The sequence below is a fragment of the Gobius niger genome, assembly GCF_951799975.1.
Source record: "Gobius niger genome assembly, chromosome: 16".
Classification (NCBI taxonomy): Eukaryota; Metazoa; Chordata; class Actinopteri; order Gobiiformes; family Gobiidae; genus Gobius; species Gobius niger.
Window position 1 is genome coordinate 10587893 of NC_136867.1, and position 25592 is coordinate 10613484.

Here is a 25592-nt window from a genome sequence, read left to right on the forward strand (position 1 = left end):
AGTAGACAAGACCCTGTACCTTCATTGATTGAGAGTGACTGGTTGGTGTCACGCAAAATCAGACAGTATAGGAGCCTAAACTTAGCCTTTTTTTTTTAGATTTATTAAAGACAGAATGTACAGGGAATAGGGAATTGGGTAACACTAGATTACAGCCCGTTAGTTCCATGTGTGGGTACAGCTAACAAGAAAGTAATTAGTAAGTGCAGGTAATTACACATTAAAGTACAAGGTTCAATAATTGTGTTGAAAGTTCAAAGTATGTGTAACAAAGGGCTACAAGGTGTAATAAAGGTGTAATAAAGGTGTACATAACGTCTCAATTTAGATTACGGCCCCTGGTCATGTGTGGTTTCACATCGGAAGGTTTCCGCGGGGCATCAAAAAGCATTAAAAGTCATGAAATTGGGCCAAAATCAAGGCCTTAAATGTCATTAAGCATTAAATTTGATTCAAATGGGATTATATCTGATTTTTTTTCTCTGAAAATGACGATATTACTCACAAATTCCTACCATTTTTACAATGGACTTAAACATATTCAAAAATGTACGTTCTCTTTTTACTCAAGAGTTTCCCATTTTGTCCAATTCTCTTTCCTCTGTTTGCAAATCTTTAGAATTTTTTTTTTTTTCTGCATTTGTGGTGTTATGTGCCATGTACATCTTTCTTACACCTTGTATGATTTACAGTTGTTGCACTTTAATAATTACCTGTACCTACATGTGTAATTACTGTCGTGTTCCCTGTGCCTGCACGTGGTTGTGCAGGAACTGACTTCCAAATGTATAAAGAAGCTGGGCAGCATTGAGACCCCGTGGCCAAATGCGTCCCTTTGGCCAATTTGTGTTGACTCGATTTAGCTTGTGTAAAGAATTTAAATCATGATTCAAATAAAATGCATAGCTCAGTTAAACTTTATACTTAACTTCTAACTGATTTGCAATAATGGAGTCACTTAGAAGTGTGTGCAGTGGACTGGAAAAAGCTCTTTGTATCGTATTGATGTTCCTGCTTGGTCTCCAGGGGGCAGTAGTGTTACAGAGGCTCTGCAGATGCAAGGGGCCCACTCTGCTGCTCAGAGGACCCTCTCCAATCAGTCTCGCTGTCCTGTCATTTCTGAGCCTCTGAGGATGCAGGTCAAAGCTGTTCACAACAAACACAAACACGTGGTTGTTAACATGGGAGCACAAACTTGCTCAAAGCGATTTTAAAGTTGTTAAAGAGAAGGAGGTTAGTTTAATGTTTTGGCCCCGGACCACTCAACGCCACAGTCACTATCATCAAGAATAAACTGGACAGTGTGACGTACCTGGTCTATAGGCATCCTCATCCCGAGCCAGCCGTCCTCCTGCACCTCTGCGGCTCCTGCCAGCTCAATTCTCCTTCTCTGTGCCGTGAACACACTGACACCTAGAAAAGGTGTCCATCAGAGGCATCTTTCATCCTCATTATATATTCAGAAGTAATACATGTTCTTTTCACAATTTGTGCCAAACTCTGCAGCCAAGACTCACTCACACACACACACACACACACACACACACACACGCACACACACACACACACACACACACACACACACACACACACACACACACACACACGCACGCACATGCACACACAATATTTGAGACAGACAGCCTGTGTGCAAAGAATCTCACTAAGCTCTGAGGAGACACTTGGCATCTGCCTCTCTGCTGCCCTCATCTGGCCATTGTCGGCGTACTTGCCCTCCTCTTTTAAGCGCATTTGGGTCCACTAAAACTCAAGCAAATATGGCATCAAAAATATTTATGTCTCAGCTTCTCAATGATCCATTTATGAATAAAATTGTCTCAGGAGCACTCACCATGTTGTGTGTTTTACTCCTCTTTCCGCTGGAGGTACAATAGGATGCAGGAGGGAACCATCAGAACAGAATCATGGGCAATAACAAACTAACATAGAAATATTTGTGTATACTTACCATCCGCGTGGGCCGTTTCTGCTACTGAGAGGCCTGTTGTGGAGGCGTTGGTCGTATGGGAGAGCCTTAAACCTTTCTGCTCCCACTGCCACATATTGCTGCTGGTTTCTGAGCTGAGCCGGGCCAGACAGAGGCCGACCTTCCACAGTGCAAAGCCTGGACCAGAGAGAGTCAGGAAATACAAAAAAGTTACATGTAGCGATGTGCCTCATCCCCTGTGCTTTTCTGGTAGTGTGGATGTAGAGAAATAGAGCTTCAAATTGTCATTGATCAATGGCCTTGGAAGGTTTTCAGACTTTTTAAGGCTCAAGTTTCTTTTCCATTGTTTCACTATGACAGAGGGAGTCACTAAAGTTCAAACTGTTAGTCGCGGTCCAAACTCATTCCTAACTTTCCTAGCATCCCATTTCTTCACGGGGATGAGTTTCTAAGCTTGTTTCACAATCTTTCAGTTGTCTCGTCATGGTAAATAACCAGCCAACTCTCTGCCCTCAGGGTTTCGTATTGCTAAAAATAGTTTCACTCATTGCCTTTGGTACAACAAAAGTACAGCAATATGGCCTAGGAGAAGATTTATTTTAAGAAATGAAAATAATCCCTTTTCTGAGCCCACTGTTCTCTAGTGAGTCTCTAACCTGTGCACAGCCCCAGTGCGGAGAGACACTTTCTCAGTCACCATGGCCAGAACACTCTCCCAGCTTTTCAGCGTATATTTCGGGATGCGAATCTGCACGGCGGGAGCCAAGACCTCCCCATTCGTGAAGACGCTATACGAGACAGATCATGAGCACAACAAGTCACAGAGGATGTCAATAAAAAACATGAACGTCGTATAAATCTGTTCCCACTGTATTGTGCAGGTCCCGTCTTTGCTTTTCCCCCAGCGGGAGGAGGCTTGGATTCTGCTGTGGGTGACTGGATGGATCTGAAAGCCCCAGAGATCAGGTGAGAGCAGATGGGAGGGTTGTTACTCTGGGCGCCCTGAAGGAACTCACACAAAGGTCTTAGTTCTGCCCTTTTAGGTTATGGTGTCATTGTTTGGAGATCATGTTACTCTTTACAGAAACCTTCACCGCTGAACTCAGGAGAACTGTATTTCATTTCTATTAGACACTTGAATTATCATTTCAAGTTGCTTTTTCTCCTTTTAATGGGCCAGCCTCTGGTTGAGCGAGTGTAATAGCTATATAGAGTTGAGTAGGAATAAAAGAGAGGAATGTGATGTTTGCATATCTTCACTTGGATCTAGCGTTCGGTGTTCATTTGTATGGCAAAAGGCCCTCATTTAAAGTGTCCCGGATTATCTAACGAGATGTTCTAAAATTTCAGGGGAAACAATGAAGATAAAGTCATAAAAAAAAGGACAAAAACGTGTCATTTAGTTCTTGTTCGTAATATCTCAGGTGTTACTGATGTATTTACAGAGGGAGGGAAAAGTATGTGAACCCTTTGGAATGTCTTACAGTGCATTTCAGCCTAAATTGGCCATACAGTGTGGTCTGATCTCTGTTAAAATCACAAGAATGAGTAAACAGTGTCTGCTTAAACTAATACCACCCAAACAATTACATGTTGTCATATTTTTACTGGCCAGAACATGTAAACATTCACAGGAGAAATTCCTCCCAGTTTTTCCTCTCACTGTCGCCTATATAAAGGTGGAAAGAGCAAATCTCCCAAACATTCACCTGTAATCGAGCGTATTACCTGCTCCATCGCTTTGGTTTGTGGTTTCCTTGTCGTTATTTCTAAGTAGCTTAAGAAACAGGGGGAAAACAACAGATTTATCAATTAGATTAGATTAGAATAGTTGTGACCTGTTCTGAAAATGAATGAATCCATTCTGCTGCGTCCCGTCCGACAGTGCCGTACTCACCACAGATGTTTGAAGCGCTCGTTGCCCGCCGCCACGTACCCTCTGCCCGCCTCCACCTGCTCCAGCCGCCGCACCCTGTGGCCCTGCACAGTGTAGAGCCTCTGGACCGCTCCGAACTGCGGGTCCTGCCCTGACCCCGCGCGCACAGACGTCAGCAGATCCAGCAGAGCATCCAGGGTGGACAGGCGTGAGGTCAACACTATTTTTCTGCCGGGGAAATATCCGTCGCCATTTCTGTAGACGGTGATGGCTTTCGTGCTGGGGAGAGGGCCAGGCTTCATTCTGGAGCTGCTGGAGAGCTACAGGGCACTGTTCGCGGGGACTTTATGGCAGCCGCAAGTAACAGGAGAAAGAATCTGATATGGCAACCAATTCTTCACATGACAGCTCGACCTAGCATCAAGGAAATCTATCCAGCCTCTCTGCACGTGCTGGCATCCATCCATCTTTCACTGTCACTGTTCTTTTACCGGGTTTTCTCGTAATTGGTTTCTCCCTTTTGTTCTTCGTAACCAAAGACTAAACCTCTTGCTGGAATGAAGGGAACTTTACAAAAATCTACTTACTTTATATCCCATGTTTAATGTTGTGTACAAGACATGAATCTTCAAATAAATAAACAGAAGTCCTACATTCAGTGTGTTGATTGACAGAACATTAGTGTGTTTCTGACGGATTCAGTCACAACAACTTCGACTGATTTAAATGCACATTTCACTCAGCATTAATTATTCATTGCTCAAGGGAGCGTAGCTCTAAGAACAACAGTGCCATACAAGTTCACAATCATCTTGTGTTATGGGGCCTATCCCAAACACTGAGCAGCCGGTAGCTGTTACACATGCAGAGGGTTTCTCTGTTATTTAATGTAGTGTTAAGTCCAGTCTGACATGTTTCTCTGTAGTGCTGCAGTATCAGATATTGTCCTTGGTGAACTCGCAGACAAAGTACATGGTGGGGGAGCAGGACACGTCGGTCCACTCCCCGGTGGGCAGCAGGTCAGTGCAGTCCTCCTGGTCGTAGGCGTTGTTGGGCTCTCCTTGCCTCCACGCGCTGAAGGTGCTCATGGGAGAAGAGTCCACGTAGGTGAACACCCCCTCTCGCTCCACATCGTTCAGGCCGATGTAGACCCTGCTCACCCCGGCCTCCCGGATGTACGTTGCTATGGCCGAGTTGGACTCTTGGTCTTTGGGCATGGCCAGGTGCCCTCCCCTGGCCTGGCAGTACAGCTGAGCGTCCCAGAAGCGCTTCTCCTCCTTCACCAACAGATACAGCTTACTCTCCGTCTCTTTAATACCAGCGACAGCTGCAGGGGAGGGCAGGGCTGAAAAATGACCACTTGGATTTCTATACTTTTTGCTTTGAGCATTGAGTAAGCAGAGTCTTAGAAAGGTAACAGAAGTAGTAAAACATACCACTTTTAATAAATCTGAGTTCAGAAGATAACTGAGCAACAAGAAGGTCCATCTCTCCGATCATCCTTCTCATTGGAGCACACTCACAGGGCAACCCTGAGGACACAGGCGGCAGTTACTATGGATACATGAAAAATAATCACTATAAATATGTACAAATATACTGCATCTGACCTGGCTCTCCATCTGGGCCCTTTGGGCCGGGGTCTCCTGTTTCGCCCTTACTGCCTGGTTCAGAAATGTCATATTTATATTATTCATTCTTTTCTATCAAATGCTGTACTTTCCAAAGAAACATGAAAATGTAAAAGAAAGGCATTTCAGTAGCATTCCTTTGGAACCTACAGCAAACTTTCATCAGGAGATAAATGAGTGTGAGCACTTATCTGCTCGGCCAATGACCTTTCATTCCACTGGGCCCCACTTTTCCATGGCGTCCCATCACTCCTTTGTGTCCTTTACTCCCAGGTGGCCCTAAAAGACAAGGGCCCACATTACATCAGTGTGCACTTTGGTTTGGATGACCCATTATTGATCAGTTCATTATTCAGCTGTGAACCATGATCAGAGACAGTGACTATACCCATGTCCCCTGGAGGGCCCACTCTTCCTGGCCGTCCCGGGGCCCCTTTCTGGCCCTTGTCCCCGGGTTCCCCTGCAAAGCACAGACAAAACCATGGCATGACCGAAAAGCTGACTCTGATTTTGCTCAGTGCACATGTGTAATCCTACCTTTTAGTCCAGGGACCAGAATCTGAACGGTGCAGGACTCCTCGGCCAGCTGCTGAGCGTAAGACGTCTGCACCAAAGTCAGCACGGACAGGACAACAGCGGGCAGCAAGAGCATGTGAGGGGCCATGCTATGTCAACTCCACTGTGCGGCGCGTGCAGCAAAGAGCACATGAACAGTCTTTCCTCTGACCAGTCAAGCTACAGTCAAAGATAGTGCCTTGAAAGCTTGTCCTCTAGAATAGTTACCTGTGGGAGAGCTGTCGGCCGTCAGAGCTGAAGAGGAGCGTGATGAGAGTGTGAGGAGGCTGCGAGGCTGTGGCAGAACGGTGATAGCGCTGGAGTAAACAGTCACAGATAAGGCCACTCTCTGCAGATAATTGGCTGGGAAAGTATTTAGGGGCGTCAAAGTTACTATATACAACTGACAAATTGTTTACTCTTTTTTTTGAATTTCTTACTATGCCTCTTATGTTCATTCTTAGACCAGATATCCTTCATATTTCTATTATTTTGTATTATTAAAGGCTAGACTTTTCTCAGCTGTTCATGTTTATCTTCGTTGCATTTTTACTTGTTTGATTGATGAGCTACTTTCTCTTTTTGTGCTGCACAGCAAGTTCGTCAGTCTGATCTTCAAAAGTCTTATTAGACCCTATTGTAATCCAAATCACCATCTACACATTTGTCATGTAGCCTCGCCACGTTGTTGTACCCTTGCCAGGTCACTAGGTGGAGCTATTGTTGTTGCAAAGACGCTGTGACTGTTGGATTCACATGAACACGTGGAAAATAACACGAAAGTTAATCTAAAAAGCTCCGTATTTTTTCTATGTTTAAATGCAGTCCGACTGACTTCTAACACATGTATATGACGTGTGCATCAGGGATTTATTCATTATATTTGTAGGCTGTGTTTGTCATATTGTTTGTAATAAGATAGGGCTCCGTTCAGAACTATCAGGTGTCTTCATTAGAAAGACGGCTGCGCAGAGGATAAGGTGTCTTCTTCTAACGCTCACAGGCGTCGGGTTACAGTCTGAATCATTTATGTGCCTTGAGGCAGCATAAACCATATTTGGTAAAAGAGGTGGGCCTAAAAGGTTTTCTGTGGAGCATCATCCTGACTGGGGTTGGAAACCACAGTTGGCGGTAGGCATAGTTCTGGCTCACTGATAAACTGGAAACACTTTCCAGCTGCGTAAACTAGAGCTGATACTTTCACAAGCAGCAGCCACGATGTAAGTTACCTGAGACGGGATCTTTACGGACAGTCCGCCAACGCACCTTGAGTGAAGCACCGCATCCGTGACGTCACTGAGCTCACCGGGCGCACGAGCTCTGGCGCTCTTGTTCTACAGCCGCACCACTGTCACTGTCACTGCCCCGCACCGGACGGACACAGGAGTCCCGCTGCGGCCTGGCCCACGCATGAGCAGCATTCACTCCTAAACTGACCCCGACTCTCTTCTGCGTGTGAGTAAACCTCTCTTCTTTGCAGTTACATAGTGGAGCTTGTATTAGATGTGCATTCCCTGGGACAGTGCCTGTAGCTCATGAGCTGCCCCGTTATCCAAAGTTAAGCCACTTGCGTCGCTGCCAAAGTCAATGACTCCCTTAAGTTGATTTGGGACTTACCCCCGCTTGACTCGAAGGATATACTTCACTACTGACTGAAAATGCACTACATTGTTCTGTAAGTTCACTGCTTTTATGTTAGAACACATGGTTGTGTTACAAGACTGGAACTGGGAATTGTAGAAGATCCCTAGAGTTATAATTGGGGGGTTATTTTGGCAAAAAAAAGTTAATATGAAAAAAAATAAAAAAAATAAAACTTGGCTATAGCCCACCAGTTTACTGTTGGATACTGTTCTGTCTCTAAGAGGAACTAGACTGGCTGTAATATAGGCATTGATAATCTATCACTCCTATGCACATCTTTGTAACTTCCTGAATATTCCAAGGAGAAGCAAAGCGAGTTATCACTGTTTATGGAATAAGTGATTCTAAGACAGATCATTTTAAGATGTGTTTGTATTTAACTATGTACACGCTGTCAGAGGTACACATAAAGGTGCATAAGGGTCAGTGGCTCTTTGGGGGCTCGTAGAGTGTCTGCTCTGCTGGATACTCCATGTCCTCTTCTCAGGCAGGAAGAGGAAACAGTCGGTTTGTGTGTCCCACTTCAATGCTCAGCCAGCTTCAGTTACTAACACTGAACTATAAGCTGGACTTCACTGCGTAACAAGCCTGGAACTTTGCGAACAGTTTAACAGAATTGACTTTATTGTAGTAACAAGGCCAGTGTAATGGTGTGCACTGTAACATCAACAAGATAAGATATGTTATATTTATTTTTCATTCTGAACTGTACAGAAATGGTTCATTATTGCACTTGGACCTATAGCCTTACAAATAGTTATATGATGTTCATAAATCCTTGCTCATTTGTTTCAACTCAGCACAGTTCTCCTCAGGGAGCACTTAGGTCTCCTGTGGAAAAGCCTTTGAGTGGGCTCCGGCCGCCGTAACCTGATTTACATTTCGAAAGAGAAGTTCAATGCAAAGTCTGTGTTCAGTTTTGCATTGCACACGTCACTCTTGTTTTGCCTACTGATCTTTCCTCATTGTTGCCTTGTCCCCAGAGGTGCCCTGTGCAGACAGCAGGTGAGCCATGGAGGACGGGAAGCCAGTGTGGGCGCCGCACCCCACCCACGGGTTCCAGTTGGGCATAATCGTAGACATCGGGGCCGACGCTCTGACCATAGAGCCGCTGCATCAGAGGGGCAAGGTGTGTCACTTCACCTCACTCATTGATATCTAACACTACAGCCAGTCAGCACAGTGGTAGAGGTCATACATTCTTGTATTTAGTACACATATTTTGAATGTTGGAAAAACACCTAAAATAAATGAACAAACTTGTGTCTTTGCTGTGAGCGACTCAACTCTCCTCAGACCTGACTATAACTATACTGGGTGCGGGACTGTCTCCAGCTTGTCTCCATGCAGATTTGGTCTAAAATCTCCCAAATGTGAGATTTATATAGGTTAGGTTCTCATTCAAATCCATTCTTTGATTAACCACTGGAATGTTTTGTATTGTTGGCCACGGTATAATCCAAAATATTACACTGTGTGCCTTTAAGTGAAACAAAAGATTTTATAAAACATCACAATATTTTTGGGACCGGTGATGATAATAGAGTTTGTGTGTGATGTCATTACATAGGCATTGGCATGGCAGTTGCATTGTATCATTGCAAATTGAGTGGACATTTCAAACTATCTTTTCTTGCGGCTTCTTGTCAGTTTCTTGTTGTTGTATACTTGATAATGTGATAATTATCTTCAGTTTATTATTGTATGTAGATATTGCCGTCCTTGTTAGCCTGCTCCGTCAGCCTTTTCTACTTTCTGTTCAAAAGCAGAAGTGTCTGGGATCAACCTCACCACAAGTCATTTCTCCCACAAGCTTGGTGGCAATCCAATCACTGATGCATTCTTGTTACATGTCTCTCGAGGCAAAAGCCTTGCTCGGGAAGTTAGTTAGTTCTTTTTCATTTCTTTCGACGTGTTACTCAGAATGTTTATTTTGATACAGATGGACCATGCTTTTCTTTGACTGACAGTCAGTCATGTCCATCAGAAGACGTGAAGATATTACCAGGCTGTATATCTGTGTATAGTATAGCTAAAGTGTGGAGTCTGGAGGTCAGTAATCAGTAGAAGGATCTGTTGTTGAAATACTTTGTTTTATATGGTCCAATGCTACATAACAATGACAGTAAGGAACAATGTAGTGCCAGGCTCTGAACACTTTTTTGTGATTAACATGCTGTACAGTGGACAGGACTGAGCCGGTCAGTGAAGCACCACAGAGACAGCAGACCGATGCTTCTCTGGAGGTCCTGGGTCAAGGTCAAGATGTGAGGGGAACAGTGTGTTGGGTTATGATTACTTCACAGGATGAAGGGACAAAAACACTGCAACAAAGTGCACACATTTCTCGGGAATGAGTCCTCTTTGTTGGCAAAACCCATGTTATTTTCATCCATCCCTAAACCACATGTTGCTGCCACAATATTGGCATGATCCATGATTCCATTGTAAATTTGACCCAGTCACCATTTGATATTTATAAGCACAGTATTGATGATTGAAGCCATGAACAGCATCAGGCTGAAGCCGCTCCCAGACGTGGGGTTAAAAAGTGACTCTTTGCCGACACAACAACACTGAGGACCATAATCTGCTGTGCGATGTGTGAAACGCGAGCCTCTCTGCGCACTCGGCTATGAATAAGTAACAGCAGCAGGCGCAGATAGTGTTGCCCCGGAGCCCAGCGGCTGATTAAGGCTGAAGGCCACCTGCCGCACCTGCCCCACCTGAGACGCCTGTTTACAAGAGCCTCTACAGCATGGACTCCTGCTCCACTCACGAAGAGCAGCTTTATCACGCTTCAATCAAGTTCCCTAAAGTTCTATACTCTTTCAATGTCCCACCACTGCCTTAGCAAAACCATTTAGAGATTTCCTTATTGTGCACTCTGGACTTTTCGATATTCACTTTTACATTGTTTTCTAAAGGTAGTTTGTGTGCTATGGAAACAGTTAGCAGCCACTTTATGGTCTATTAAATTTCCCTGGGGAATATGAACTGAATTGAATGAAAGCAGGGTGAGCAATTGGCCGCTGAAGCAGCTCATTAGCAACTCCCCTTGTTCACTCCAGGACAACATGTTTTTGTGCTGCTTCGGGCCTTGGTGCGTGTTTTGATCACGCAGTGATGATTTTACTCAATGTGTATTGGAGAGCTCTTCAGATCCTGTTGCTCTTTACAAATTATTCATAAGTTCTGTATTCCTTGGGTCTGTCATGGCACAGTTGGTCCACAGAATGTAATTCAATTAACCCAGGCATGGAAATAAAAGAATAAACTCAGTTCAAATACAAACCAAGATATCCAGATATTTAGCTGTTACTGCATAATAACCGGATAACTTGAATCTCACTTTAAATGTACTGTGCTTAAAGTGTCATGCCGATGGGAAAACTCTTTTCCAGACATTTCTTGCTCCGATGAATCAAGTCTATCCAGCAGAGGAGGATGTCAACAAACACGTGGACGACAACTGTAAGTTCACTCCCACTGGGTCAAACATGTAGCACTGGGTCAAACATGTAGCACTGGGTCAAACATGTAGCACTGGGTCAAACATATGTAGCACTGGGTCAAACATATGTAGCACTGGGTCAAACATGTAGCACTGGGTCAAACATATGTAGCACTGGGTCAAACATATGTAGCACTGGGTCAAACATATGTAGCACTGGGTCAAACATGTAGCACTGGGTCAAACATGTAGCACTGGGTCAAACATATGTAGCACTGGGTCAAACATGTAGCACTGGGTCAAACATATGTAGCACTGGGTCAAACATATGTAGCACTGGGTCAAACATGTAGCACTGGGTCAAACATATGTAGCACTGGGTCAAACATATGTAGCACTGGGTCAAACATGTAGCACTGGGTCAAATATATGTAGCACTGGGTCAAACATATGTAGCACTGGGTCAAACATATGTAGCACTGGGTCAAACATGTAGCACTGGGTCAAACATATGTAGCACTGGGTCAAACATGTAGCACTGGGTCAAACATGTAGCACTGGGTCAAACATGTAGCACTGGGTCAAACATGTAGCACTGGGTCAAACATGTAGCACTGGGTCAAACATGTAGCACTGGGTCAAACATGTAGCACTGGGTCAAACATATGTAGCACTGGGTCAAACATATGTAGCACTGGGTCAAACATATGTAGCACTGGGTCAAACATGTAGCACTGGGTCAAACATATGTAGCACTGGGTCAAACATGTAGCACTGGGTCAAACATGTAGCACTGGGTCAAACATATGTAGCACTGGGTCAAACATGTAGCACTGGGTCAAACATGTAGCACTGGGCCAAACATGTAGCACTGGGTCAAACATGTAGCACTGGGTCAAACATGTAGCACTGGGTCAAACATGTAGCACTGGGTCAAACATGTAGCACTGGGTCAAACATATGTAGCACTGGGTCAAACATATGTAGCACTGGGTCAAACATATGTAGCACTGGGTCAAACATATGTAGCACTGGGTCAAACATGTAGCACTGGGTCAAACATATGTAGCACTGGGTCAAACATGTAGCACTGGGTCAAACATGTAGCACTGGGTCAAACATATGTAGCACTGGGTCAAACATGTAGCACTGGGTCAAACATGTAGCACTGGGTCAAACATGTAGCACTGGGTCAAACATATGTAGCACTGGGTCAAACATATGTAGCACTGGGTCAAACATATGTAGCACTGGGTCAAACATGTAGCACTGGGTCAAACATGTAGCACTGGGTCAAACATATGTAGCACTGGGTCAAACATGTAGCACTGGGTCAAACATGTAGCACTGGGTCAAACATGTAGCACTGGGTCAAACATGTAGCACTGGGTCAAACATATGTAGCACTGGGTCAAACATATGTAGCACTGGGTCAAACATATGTAGCACTGGGTCAAACATATGTAGCACTGGGTCAAACATATGTAGCACTGGGTCAAACATGTAGCACTGGGTCAAACATGTAGCACTGGGTCAAACATGTAGCACTGGGTCAAACATATGTAGCACTGGGTCAAACATATGTAGCACTGGGTCAAACATGTAGCACTGGGTCAAACATATGTAGCACTGGGTCAAACATGTAGCACTGGGTCAAACATGTAGCACTGGGTCAAACATATGTAGCACTGGGTCAAACATATGTAGCACTGGGTCAAACATATGTAGCACTGGGTCAAACATGTAGCACTGGGTCAAACATATGTAGCACTGGGTCAAACATGTAGCACTGGGTCAAACATGTAGCACTGGGTCAAACATATGTAGCACTGGGTCAAACATGTAGCACTGGGTCAAACATGTAGCATTGGGTCAAACATATGTAGCACTGGGTCAAACATGTAGCACTGGGTCAAACATGTAGCATTGGGTCAAACATGTAGCACTGGGTCAAACATGTAGCACTGGGTCAAACATATGTAGCACTGGGTCAAACATGTAGCACTGGGTCAAACATGTAGCACTGGGTCAAACATGTAGCACTGGGTCAAACATGTAGCACTGGGTCAAACATGTAGCACTGGATAAAATGAAAAGTGACACATGGTAAGACAACAATTTGACATTGAACAACAGCAGGATTGTATTTACAGATGTATTTAGTAGGCGTATAAAGTGATATAAAGTGATATAAAGTGGAGTAAAGTGATATTAAGTGATATTAAGTGATATTAAGTGATAGTGATCAACAATGTCCTCTCTTCCTCTGCACAGGTTCACTCATGTACTTGAATGAAGCCACGCTTCTCCACAACGTCAAAATTCGCTACAGCAAAGACCACATCTATGTATGTTTCTTTTGAATTCTTGTTTGATTTTATAGGTGGATCTCTGCTTTTTTAATGTATTTATTTACACACATTGAATCAGAAAGGGCCAAATTGAACTTTGGCTCACAGATAAACTCAGGTACAGCAGGGCCATAGACATGAGGACAAAAGGTGAGGTCATCCATATCCATCTCCTGTCCTCAGGGAGAAACAGCATCTGGCAGCCAGCAGTGAGTCAGACTAGCAGTCCTGCCCACGCTCCGTCTGGAGGCAGCCAATGTACCAGTGTCCCACTAGTTTTCCATTACCGACTGACCTTTACTGTGTATCTGAATGATTGAACATCATTAATACTTTGATAATTATTCATAAACATTATCTTCCACAGACTTACGTGGCCAATATCCTGATTGCTGTCAACCCTTACTATAGCATTCCTAATCTCTATGGTCCCGAAGCTATCAAGTCCTATAAAGGGAGGTCTCTGGGAACGCTGCCACCTCATGTGTACGCTATAGGTGAGCACAGTCTCCTGTACTCAGAATAATATACGTATATGTATGCATCTAAAGAAGTGTAATCTGTCTTGGTTTTAGCTGACAAAGCATACAGGGACATGAAGGTCCTAAAGATGAGTCAGTCTATTATAGTTTCCGGAGAATCAGGGGCTGGAAAGACTGAAAACACCAAGTTTGTTCTCAGGTACACAGCTTTTTTCTGGGTTTTATTACTTATGATTGTGTATCGATAGGTCTTTTCATGTGTTCATCCCGGCTTGAATGTTGCAGATATCTCACAACAACTTATGGAACTGGTCAAGACATCGACGAGAGAATTGTGGAAGGTGATAATAAACTGTTTTAACTAAAGAGGGTGTTTATGCCTTTCATGGCAGTAAAGTTTGTGATTTTGCACAGCTAACCCTCTTCTGGAGGCTTTTGGGAATGCCAAGACTGTGCGGAATAATAACAGCAGCCGATTTGGAAAGTTTGTTGAGATCCACTTCAATGACAAGGTTGTTGATGCTGATGATGATCTACTACAAGATTTAACCCTATACAACTGTGATACAGCACTTTTAACCATCTTATATGACTCTCTTTCGTCTGATAATGCAGAATGCTGTTGTTGGGGGGTTTGTGTCCCATTACTTGTTGGAGAAGTCCAGAATCTGCGTTCAGAGCAGCGATGAGAGGAACTATCACATCTTCTACAGACTGTGTGCAGGTGCCTCTGAAGATCTGAAGAAGAAACTCCAATTGGATTCACCAGACCACTTCAGGGTGCGTGCAGAACAGACTTCTCATTACTACTAGTGACATCCAGTGGTAATAAGAAAATAGCCCTACACCTGCACACATTTGTGAAATTGTACATGAATAATTAATCATGCATTTCTTGAATTCTTTTTTTTACTCTTCTCCAATAGTACTTGAATCGAGGATGCTCCAGTTTCTTTGCCACAAAAGAATCTGACAAACAAATCCCACAGCATCGTAAAAGTTCTGAGGTGAGTGTGTTTGGTGTTTGTATTTTTTTTTTTAAACCTTGAACTGACTTAATATTCATCTGCTCATAATAAGAGAGAGAACACGTTGATTTTGCTAATGTGTCTTTCCACTGTTTCCCCTGCCCAACACAGGACAACAAGGTGACGTCTGCTTTGCGTGAGCTCAGCTTTAGAATACGCAAGAGTTTTTGCAGTTTTTGCACGCGGGTCTACGTATCTGCTGACTGTATCTGTGTGTGTGTGTGCTTTGGAGGGGCTGCAGGGTTCACTGACTTTTTTAATGTCTAATTTACTTCCTTGTTTGTTCTTTGCATGCCGTAAACTGGGGCTGTACATTATATCCCCTCATCAGCCGTACAGCACGCCTTTGAGTTGGTGGTGGGTCTTGTCCTGGCACATGGCAGGCAGTAGATTCTGACTCTTGATGTGGTTTGCAGCACATGAAAAGTGGCGGCTTGAAGGACCCATTACTCGATGACCTGGGAGACTTCGGCAGGATGTGCGATGCCATGAAGAAGATCGGCCTGAATGACGCAGAGAAGCTGGACCTGTTCCGTGTGGTCGCTGGGGTTTTGCATTTAGGCAACATTGACTTTGAGGAAACAGGAAGCAGCTCAGGTATAAAAACAGATCCCAACTGAATTGGTGCATTCGTTCAGGTAATGGAATAGCCTTCGCAAACTGCAAAACATCGTGTTTCTACTGAATAGTTTTAGTGAAAAAAGCCTTCTTACCTTGTAGATCAGATATACAGTTCATGATTTAGTTTTCTCTCAATAGTAATTTGTTGTTTTCTGTTTCCATGCAGCTCTAGTTTGCACTAAAGTAGACTTTACTGTATGTCTTGTAGGCGGCTGTGTGCTGAAGAACCAGTCCAGTAACTCTGTGCAGGTCTGTGCTGACCTGCTCGGGCTGGACCAGGACGATCTGAGGGTCAGTCTCACCACCAGAGTAATGCTCACAACAGCAGGGGGCGCCAAAGGAACCGTAATCAAGTAAGTACAGTACCAACTGTGCCATGTTGTGCATGCATGTATAGTAGATCCCTGGCATTAGTCGTTGATGGTGTAATGTGGTGCTTGTGCGGTGCCAGGTTTGGTGGATGAATATTTCAGTGGGGACAGATGTCGCTCTGGCCTGGAAGTGTTTGCTCCATATGAATAATAGAGGCTGTATGTGAAAAGGCAGAGGATTGTAAAACCTGGCTCTGGAGCTTTGGGGGAACAAAATCCCAAATATATGAGAGCCAGGGTTGGCCTGGTCACAGGCACAGGTCACAGCTGAACATTACAGGGTCTACTGCCAAGTTTTAAAGTGGTTATTCATTATGTCAAAGAAGATTTCATTTTAATATGGGTAAGAACAGTGTTATTACTGATTACTCCTTTGAAAAGTAACTTAGAAGGATTACAAGTAGCTTTATTAGATACTTTCAGCAGCTGCTGACACCACCTCTTCTGCCTCAACCATAGATATAATAATTAGAGATAGATGATTATCTATTCAGCCCCATTCATAGTAAAGGTCCAGAGTGGTCTGCGAAACTTACATGGCTGCTCAATCTCGTCCTACAGCCTGTTCCTTAAAAGTGCAAAAAGTGGCTCTGGAGCCAGTCAATGCACTGAAAATGCTTCCACTATTTAACAAAAAACAGAGTGGTTAAAAATATTTCACCTACCTCAGCGTTATCACATGGGTCACTTTTAGAAATGATTAAAAAACTCCTTGGAGCCAGGCTTTTAAGCCGTTCTAAGGAGGTCTAAAGTCCCAATAGAATCCTGTCTACTAAGTGTCTTTTGGAGTTGCCCCGGCCACAAGGGGGTGGTATTACAGCAATGTCAGCTCCCCGCCATGAGGACCAAAGAGAAGCACTCGCCCATTGGCCTCAACAAACAAATGACCAAAACTCACTTTATTGGAGGTGCTTTTTAACAGTAACATCAACAATGTTGACACAGATTCATGTTGCTTCAGAAAACGTGTTTAGTAACTAAAAAAGTAACTACTGTAATCCGTTACTAAGTAATTAATTACAGACATCACTGGGTAAGAAGAGGAAGTGAGCCAGTTCAGGATTCTAAGATTTGCCATTGTCATTATTTAAAACATTGTATTTTAAATTCTTGCGTCCTCAGAGTCCCTCTAAAGGTGGAGCAGGCAAACCACGCCCGGGACGCCCTGGCCAAAGCCATGTACGGTCGGCTGTTCGATCATGTGGTGAGGAGAGTGAACCAGTGTTTTCCATTTGAAACTTCCACACACTTCATCGGAGTTCTTGACATCGCTGGTTTTGGTAAAGTTAAATTTACATTTGTATCTGATTTTGTCACTGTCCCTGAATGACTACACTATGAATCATCTTGCGTTGCGTTTCTTCTGTCCTCTTTTATTCCATAGAGTATTTCGAACACAACAGCTTTGAGCAATTCTGCATCAACTATTGCAACGAGAAGCTACAGCAGTTTTTCAACGAGCGGATTCTCAAAGAGGTGAGGCGCCAGCTGCGAGCGTTCCTCTTCGCTGCATTTACCTTTGTATCTATCTCGGTCGCTTTGAAAAGAATGACATCTGTTGTGCAGGAGCAAGAGTTGTATCAGAGAGAAGGTCTGGGAGTGAGCGAGGTGCACTACGTTGACAACCAGGATTGCATTGGTGAGTTGTCTTGTAACGTATGTGCTATTTACGAAAAGTGGGAAAGTTTTAAGACCTTTTTTGATGTCGTTTGAAACATAATAAATCCTTCCAGAACCCACAGTTTGATTGCATAAACATAATATGGACCACTCAACCCCTTCTGGCTTTTTTGAGTGTCTGTAATAACATTTGCCGGTTGTCTACAGACCTCGTCGAGGCAAAGCTGGTGGGAATCCTGGACATTTTGGACGAGGAGAATCGGCTTCCTCAGGCCAGTGATCAGCACTTTACTGTGGCCGTTCACACCAAGCACAAGGACCACTTCCGCCTCACGGTGACGTCAACCTTCTACCCTTCACAATTCAAGCACGCTTCGTCCTTTTGTTGTAGATTCTGTCACATTACTCCTTCCCCTTTGTGAGAGGAAAGATTGTGAAGAAGCAATTAAACCTTCACGCTTGTAAACACAGCAGACATGGCCAGTGCGGATGATAAGAGAAAAACTAATCAGCCAAAACATGATTATATAAACAGCACTATTTTCCGAACATGCTTTTTAATTAGAAAGTTTCCATCCCCTTGTGTGCGTTGTAAAATATGTTTCTGTACTGCATAAATATCTTTAAAATATGGTATACTTTTGATCTTTGTCAGGTCCCGAGGAAGTCAAAGTTGGCCATTCATAGGAATTTGCGCGATGATGAAGGCTTTATGATCAGACATTTTGCTGGAGCAGTGTGTTATGAAACGGTAAGAATCGGCTGATTACATTTTTTTTCGAATGAGGAGCATAAAGACAGATCAGAGGTTTCAGAGCCTACAGTTAAAAGTTAAGGACTGCATCCATGGCGTCCCATTTTCAAATCGTGTTTTGTCACGTGTCCATCCAGAGGCGCTTCGTGGAGAAGAACGACGATGCCCTGCACATGTCTCTCGAATGCTTGGTGTGCGAGTCCAAAGACACTTTTGTGCGAGAGCTGTTTGAGAACTACAGCAGCGCCAAGGACGTCAAGCAGAAGTCCGGCAAACTCAGCTTCATCAGCGTTGGCAATAAATTCAAGGTCCGATTGTTCTTGCACTATCTGCCTTTCCCCTGGCTTTGACCTTGACGTCTTTTTCCGAGCTGTGTTTTTCTTCCCCCTCCAAGTTTCCCCTGTAGAATCCTTTCCTTGTGCTTTTTCCGCTTTGAGCTCCTTTGGTGGATTAAACAGGACCAAGCTCGAGGTACAATCAAGTTTTAAAGCAGCTGTTTGGCACAAGAACCCTTTTACATCACAGACTTCACTTTACAGAAAATAATTTAAAATGACCTATATAGGCATGTGCAAACGAAATAAACAAACCGATAATAACATTTTATTATTTGTTTACAGACACAGCTGAACCTACTGCTGGAAAAGCTTCATAGTACTGTAAGTATCAGGCTAGCTATTAGGATGGATAAAGCTCTGTACTAGCTGCACACTATCATACAGTATATGTGACTGACAAATTGTATATGACTATGAGGCAATTAGTGATGATTTGAACTGAAAAAAGATAACTAGCATAAAGTAGCACTTTAAAGCACAGTAACAGTATGGGATCCGGTATGGTATGGTTTATCTTAAAGGTGCATTATGCAACTTTTCATGTGGAAAAATAAAGTTGATATTTGTGCATATTCAACCTTGTAGTGGCCGAGTGGTTGTTTGAGGGGTCAGCATGGCGCCTTTACTTTCCATCACAGTGGTCTCTAGGGCGCGCCAGGTTCAATTGGTTAGACGGTTTTCATTGCTGTCTGACCCTCTCACCAGAAAATCTACAAAACAATTGATCCTGGAGCGCCCTAGAGACCACTGTGATGGAAAGTAAAGGAGCCATGCTGACCACTCATACAGCCGCTTGGTCACTACAAGGTCAATTACGAAAAAATATCAACTTTATTTTTCACATAAAAAGCCGCATAATGCTCCTTTAACCTTGAGACTTGAAATGACAGGGGGGCATGATGCAGTGAAGTTCAGTGTACACAGTAATATGAGCTTTTTATCAGTGAAGATACAACAAATATCTTCAAAAAGTACTATTCTGTTTCGGACATGTGGCTAGAATGAGGTGAAGTGAATTCTCTTTTCTTGTGCACTCAGGGCTCCAGCTTCATCCGCTGTGTGAAGCCCAACCTAAAGATGGTGAGCCACCAGTTTGAGGGCGCCCTGATCCTCTCCCAGCTGCAGTGCTCGGGTTAGTCCTGTGTTTCTAAAATGATATGTTCACATCGAGTTATCTCTTTCATTCACATGGCTTGGTTGGATAAATATTTACACAGTGTTGACAGTATTTAATATAAAAACTTGGTGCTGCTGCCTGTCGTAGGGATGGTGTCGGTGCTGGACCTGATGCAGGGCGGCTTCCCTTCACGCGCGCCCTTCCACGAACTTTACAACATGTACAAACAGTACCTGCCCGAGAAACTGTCCCGGCTCAACCCACGGCTCTTCTGCAAGGTGAGTTCACTGTGTGTGGGAATATTCAGAACCTTCATGTCAAAATATGTTCCATCTGATCATTGTGCTTTTTCTGTGTCAAGGCCTTGTTCAAAGCTTTGGGACTGAACGACGCTGACTTCAAATTTGGACTGACAAGAGTCTTCTTCCGCCCAGGAAAGGTCCTCTATGCCTCTTAATAACTTCAGTCATTCATATTTCAGAAGTCTGATTATCGTCTGACTATCGTATCTTTTAATGTGTTTAGTTTGCGGAGTTTGACCAGATCATGAAGTCCGATCCCGAGCACCTGGCGGAGTTGGTGAAGAAAGTCAACAAGTGGCTCGTGTGCAGCCGCTGGAAGAAGGTCCAGTGGTGCAGCCTGTCTGTCATCAAACGTGGGTTCAGCTCATCTGAATGCTCCCTTGTGTAATGTAGAGTAATCCTAAAAAACTGTCATTTCCTCCCTCAACAGTGACTCACAAAATGAGTTACCGCGCCATGGCCTGCATCAAGATCCAAAAGACTGTTCGCATGTGGCTGTGTCGGAGGAAACATAAGCCGCGGTGAGTCTTCTTCACTCTTGCACTTTCCATTTTCCACATTTCCATTAACATCTTTGCATAGAGCTTTGAAAGTCAGAATCAAAATGGCCGCATAACTAACGCGCAAATATACTGTGACTACACATCAGTGCGGGCTGTAATCTAAAGTGAGACGCGACGGCCTGTAACATCAAGAAACAAGAGGGAACAGAGAAAAATAGAGTAATGAGCTGGAACAACGGAAAATACCCGTATAACTAATGTGCAATTACACCTAATGTGTAAGTACAGGCAGGGCCGTAGCCAGGATTTAAAAAACAGTGAGGTCCGGATAATTCTTTAAACCGGGGGGGTCTGGGGGTCCTCCCCCAGGAATTTTTTAAAGATTCAGATATAATTTCCTGTATTTTAAGTGATCAAAAACACTTTTGTCTCATCCTTGAACCATTTTCAAAAATTGCTTTTTGTTGCACCGTTTGGGACCAGGAGCCTGAGTGAATGTGTGAGTGAGTGGATGGTGGTCGGACATGCAGATGGCGCAGACTGGCCTCACTTCCATCAGTCTATCCAAGGGCAGTGGGTGCAGCCGTGCACCCCCTGAAGTGTTAGGTGACGAGTCACGTACCCCATACTTTGACATGATGAATATCACAAAACAAAATATCTATTAAATATCTATTTCATCCATTATTACTGTGAAGCAGGTTTTCCAAACAGTTTTACTCGCCTGAGTGAGAGGCAAGATCGTCTTTTCCTAAATAAATACTGAAATATTAAATGAAAATTGTTTGAAAGCGAGGCTGTGGGTGTGAATGGGTAAAGCTGAGGGTCTGCTTTGGCTCATTCTGAACATCAGACTCTGGTTTGGACACTGCGCTCTGGCCCCGCCCCCTCTGCGTCGCCCTCACTGTCAAACCACTGGAGCTACAAAGGTAAATGCGCTGGTTTAAGCTCTCATTAAGATCATTTACACGCAGGACATTCTTTGCATGAGACAGAAACAAAGTGAGTAGCAGAGGAGGAGGCGATGATGAGGCACAGACGCTTCTCCTCTCGCTCCTCAGATCAGAATGAGGAAAACTCCTGTTGTAAATTAAGTCACCGTCAGTCTGAGGCACTGGCTCCTCTCACTTTATGACAGAGAGCATAGAAATTGCATCTCAATCAAACTTTGGCGCGGTTCATGCTAAAGGCGCTGCTGTTGTAGTGAGGCTGACGCACAGCCGCGCCCCCGCCTCCGCGGAGTTTTACGCACTCGGGTCCAAAGCGGCTCATGAGGTCCGGTTTCAGAGTGGACACGTTTAGGTTCAGAACAAGCTCATCCACGTCTGAACTAGAGGCTCTTCCGCCTGTAGAGGCGCGTGTTTACAACATTCATTTGCGCAGGATTCAATGGTAGATACGGCCATGAGTACAGGTCAGCACGGGCTATAATTTAAAGAGAGATGCTATGAACACCTTTATTACACCTTGTAGTTCTTTGTTACACATAACCTTAATTACTTGTACTTAGATGTGTAATTACCTTCTTATTACCTATACATACACATGAAACTTGTGGGCTGTAATTTTAAGTGTTACTGTTTCTTGTACTGTTAGTGATACAGTCTGGTATCGGGAAACATAAAAGTATCAACAACAAAAAAAAATCTTTGTATTCAAGTTTTGATGCTGTTGGTCATCAAAATGTAAAAGGAAAAAAAGGGAGAGACAAGCTGAAAAACAGAAAGTGAAAATAATGATTTTTTTTTTTAAATGAACAAAAATATATATATATATATATTGGAAAATTTGGGAATAAAAACATGTAGAAAAATTGGGGGAAATTTCAGGGAAAAAATTGGAAAAATATGGAAAATTTGAAGAAAAATGTGTTAGAAAGTGTTTTTTCCGCCCTTTTGGAGTTATAAGAAGTTTCTTGGTTGTTTCACGTCAAACAAATGATGCAAATGCAAAAGAAATTAAATGGAGGGAAAATATATAAATTAAGATTATTAATCTGTTTTATGGTTCTATATGACAAATATATTAGCATAGATATCGAAAAAAGCGCTCAGTTATCGGCATCCAAACCAATATCGTTAAAGTACTAGTATAAAAAAAAATGGAACAGTGCCCAGCTCTACTTGCAAACCACAAAGAAATACTGACTTGAGAAGATCCCAAAAAATAACAATCATTCCTAAAACTTGTGTTGTACACATTTTATGTTCTTTTTTTAATGTTGTTTGCTTTGTTTGCGTTGTGCAGTGTGAATGGCATGGTGAAGGTGCGAAATCTGAAGAAACACATAGAACACTTCACTGAAGTCGTGAATGGGCTGAAGGAGGGCAAACAGGAGGTGGCCAAGCAAGTGCATGAGCTCTCGGCTTCTATAGACCAGCTGATGGCTAAGATGAAGGTGAGAGCTGTCAAATCTGTCCATAACATTACCAACCAAAAAAGATCAGAGCCAAATCCCATCTCTATCATAATGTTGCCTCTGATGGCAAAATGTAAATACCATACAGTTGTTCTTTGCTAAAACACCTCCCCATTTTTTTCCTACAGAAGATGATCTCAATATAAACAGATTTCTAAAACACTTACAAATTTATCTGGTAACATATTATCGAGTTTAAATGTTTCTCTGCCCGTCCCAGACCACGGTGATGAGCAGGAAGGACATCGACTCCGAGTACCAGGCCCTGGTGAGGCGCTCCGAGCAGCTGCTGGCCTCCATGCACAAGAAGAAGCAGGAGCAGGACGAGGGCGAGAGGCTGAAGGCCATCGAGGAGGATATGGAGAAAGAGAGGAAGAGGAGAGACAAGGAGGAACAGCGCCGCCTGCAGGAGGAAGAGGAGCGCCGGCTGTAAGACTCGCCTGCTTCATCTTTCTCACATTAGACATAGATCAGCTTTATTGATCCACGATGGAAATTGTTTTGTCACGTAATCTGTGTCGTTAATAACTGCAGAACCTATGAGTAAAGCAAAGTTGTTTACATATTTCAGCAAAGCAGAGATGGAGCTAAAGAGAAAACAAGAAGAGGAAGATCGGAAAAAGCGAGAGAAGGAGGAGAAAGTGATGCATGTTTGTACAGACTCATGTTTTCATCCATTGTAGTCACTAAAACACTAATTGAAGTTTAGGTTCCCTAAACAGTGTTTGAATGTGTCGTTGTGTGTGGACAGGCCGAGCTGGAGATGCAGCTGGCTCTGGAGCGCGAGGAGCAGGTGCAGCAGGCAGCCATCTTGGAGCAGGAGAGGAGGGATCGCGAGTTGGCCATGCGGATCGCCCAGAGCGAGGCGGAGCTCATCACAGAGGAGGGCCAGCTGGACGCGAGCCTGCGCAGGTGAGCAGTGTGGGCAGTGTGGGCACACTCTGATCACAATATATGATTGTGTATGTGTTATCACAATTTTACATAAACCTCTTTCTTCTCACCTTAGGGGGGCCCAGGTACAGGCGAACAAGGTTGCTGCTGGGGTGAAAAAGTACGACCTGAGCAAGTGGAAGTACGCCGAGCTACGAGACGTCATCAATACTTCATGTGGTGAGCAGACGTTTGCGAGAGCACTGTGCTTTATCTGCCTTCTAACTCCTGCAGTTGCCAGTGTTTCCCGATTTAAAAAATAAAAGCGCCCATATACGTCAGGAATTAATCTGCGCTGCGCTCACAGACATCGAGTTGCTGGCCGCGTGCAGAGAGGAGTTCCACCGGCGTCTGAAGGTGTATCATGCATGGAAAGCCAAAAACAAGAAACGCACCGACGATGACAGCAATCAGAGAGCTCCGAAGTCCATCACTGACTACGGTTAGTTTCCCACAGTTAACTATGTACGAAAGATTGCTGATGATTTTTTTGTTGGAATTCAATTGGAAGTGCTGTGTTGAATATTGTAATTATTTCTCAGCCCTCGTTTGTTAAATTAAATGCTTTTTAGACGTAGGTGATGCAATGTGTTATTGATAATTCTATTCTGCTAATAATAACATGCTTTTCATTCATGTTAGCGGAACAAAATCCAGCTCCTCCGACCGCTCAGCCTCAGGAGGTGACCATGAACCGGCAGCAGAGGTACTTCCGCATCCCCTTTATCCGGCCCGCAGACCAGTACAAAGACCCCCAGAACAAGAAGAAGGGATGGTGGTACGCACACTTCGACGGCCCCTGGATCGCCCGCCAGGTGGAGCTTCACCCCGACAAGAGGCCCATAGTGCTGGTCGCAGGTCTGTGCCGTGAAAGGGCGTGTATATATGACACTTCATTGACTTTTTTTAATGTTTTGTTTTCATGTGCTCTCCGCCCACAGGGAAAGACGATATGGAGATGTGCGAGCTGAGTCTGGAGGAGACAGGACTGACCAGGAAGAGAGGGGCTGAGATTCTGCCTCGACAGTTTGAGGAAATCTGGGAGCGCTGCGATGGAATTCAGTACCTTAAAAAGGCCATAGAGAACAAACAGGCGCGGCCCACGTACGCTACAGCCATGCTCCAGAGTCTGATTAAGTAATACCCCCGACTCCCTGGCCTACCACTGAACCCCTCCGCAGCTTTAGTCCATTTGCCTTTCGTGGCCTTAACTATGGCTTTAACCTAAAGCAAGTGAAGCTGTTGGTCTGCCCAGCCTCAACATCACGCCTTAAGTAAAAACCTGTCAGTCAGATTCCTGTTTTGCCGATGAAATCTCAAATGAAGTGAGAATGACTATTTTATATTCTGTTTTGAGAGCTAAAGAGAAGACAAACTAAATCTTAACTTTTAATTTTTTTATATGCTTTTTGTTGCCATGCATTCAAATCCCATTTGTGCTTCCCTCACTACTAGATGTGAAACATAGCTGGACTAGAACATTGTTTTGTAGAAGCGTGCAGTTATTTGCAGTTTCGTGAATTTGTTGATCTGTAACACAAATGTATGAGTGTGTTTTGTTAAGCAGGATTTATTTATTTTGTTTCTTGATGACCTTCACTGTGTCATGAAAAATAAATCCCCCTGAGGTTGTTTGACTCTTTTT

The 25592-nt window shown here is 43.8% G+C and overlaps 3 protein-coding genes across 6 annotated transcripts; 1 reads left to right on the forward strand and 2 right to left on the reverse strand.

The window, feature by feature from the left end:
- Positions 1-1140: 1140 nt before the first annotated feature.
- dcdc2c (doublecortin domain containing 2C) lies at positions 1141-4439 on the reverse strand (the record flags this gene model as incomplete). The annotated part of the gene is made up of 7 exons (XM_079574264.1): positions 3846-4439; positions 2605-2736; positions 1970-2125; positions 1853-1880; positions 1665-1761; positions 1313-1413; positions 1141-1146 (listed from the first exon to the last, which is right to left on the reverse strand). Exons 1-7 carry the CDS (start codon positions 4124-4126, stop codon positions 1141-1143), a joined length of 801 nt encoding a protein of 266 aa, XP_079430390.1. The 5' UTR covers positions 4127-4439.
- Positions 4440-4729: 290 nt separating this feature from the next.
- Positions 4730-6135, reverse strand: colec11 (collectin sub-family member 11). Of its 2 annotated transcripts, none has more exons than XM_079573679.1 (6): positions 5993-6135; positions 5844-5915; positions 5663-5734; positions 5435-5488; positions 5261-5356; positions 4730-5151 (listed from the first exon to the last, which is right to left on the reverse strand). In XM_079573679.1, exons 1-6 carry the CDS (start codon positions 6117-6119, stop codon positions 4760-4762), a joined length of 813 nt encoding a protein of 270 aa, XP_079429805.1. In that variant the 5' UTR covers positions 6120-6135; the 3' UTR covers positions 4730-4759. The 2 variants fall into 2 exon arrangements, with proteins under 2 accessions (XP_079429805.1, XP_079429804.1); XM_079573678.1 differs by having other exon boundaries at positions 4730-5169.
- Positions 6136-7182: 1047 nt separating this feature from the next.
- LOC306976271 (unconventional myosin-VI-like) lies at positions 7183-25508 on the forward strand. 3 transcript variants are annotated; one of them, XM_079574185.1, is made up of 32 exons: positions 7183-7465; positions 8638-8783; positions 11059-11128; positions 13383-13456; positions 13827-13956; positions 14035-14140; positions 14227-14282; positions 14356-14453; positions 14557-14721; positions 14868-14948; positions 15386-15566; positions 15799-15943; positions 17084-17241; positions 17346-17437; positions 17528-17600; positions 17789-17916; positions 18237-18332; positions 18473-18643; positions 18956-18994; positions 19712-19805; positions 19938-20068; positions 20152-20229; positions 20316-20445; positions 20523-20613; positions 22843-22993; positions 23235-23443; positions 23586-23664; positions 23766-23926; positions 24024-24127; positions 24255-24389; positions 24590-24805; positions 24889-25508. In XM_079574185.1, the coding sequence occupies exons 2-32, from the start codon at positions 8667-8669 to the stop codon at positions 25086-25088; spliced, it is 3759 nt and encodes a 1252-aa protein (XP_079430311.1). In that variant the 5' UTR covers positions 7183-7465; positions 8638-8666; the 3' UTR covers positions 25089-25508. The 3 variants fall into 3 exon arrangements, 2 of the variants coding, with proteins under 2 accessions (XP_079430311.1, XP_079430312.1); XR_013793762.1 differs by lacking the exons at positions 19712-19805; positions 19938-20068; positions 20152-20229; ... (8 more) ...; positions 24590-24805; positions 24889-25508 and having other exon boundaries at positions 18473-18806; positions 18956-18992; XM_079574186.1 differs by lacking the exons at positions 15799-15943; positions 17084-17241; positions 17346-17437; ... (16 more) ...; positions 24590-24805; positions 24889-25508 and adding an exon at positions 15081-15105 and having other exon boundaries at positions 15386-15558.
- Positions 25509-25592: the final 84 nt, after the last annotated feature.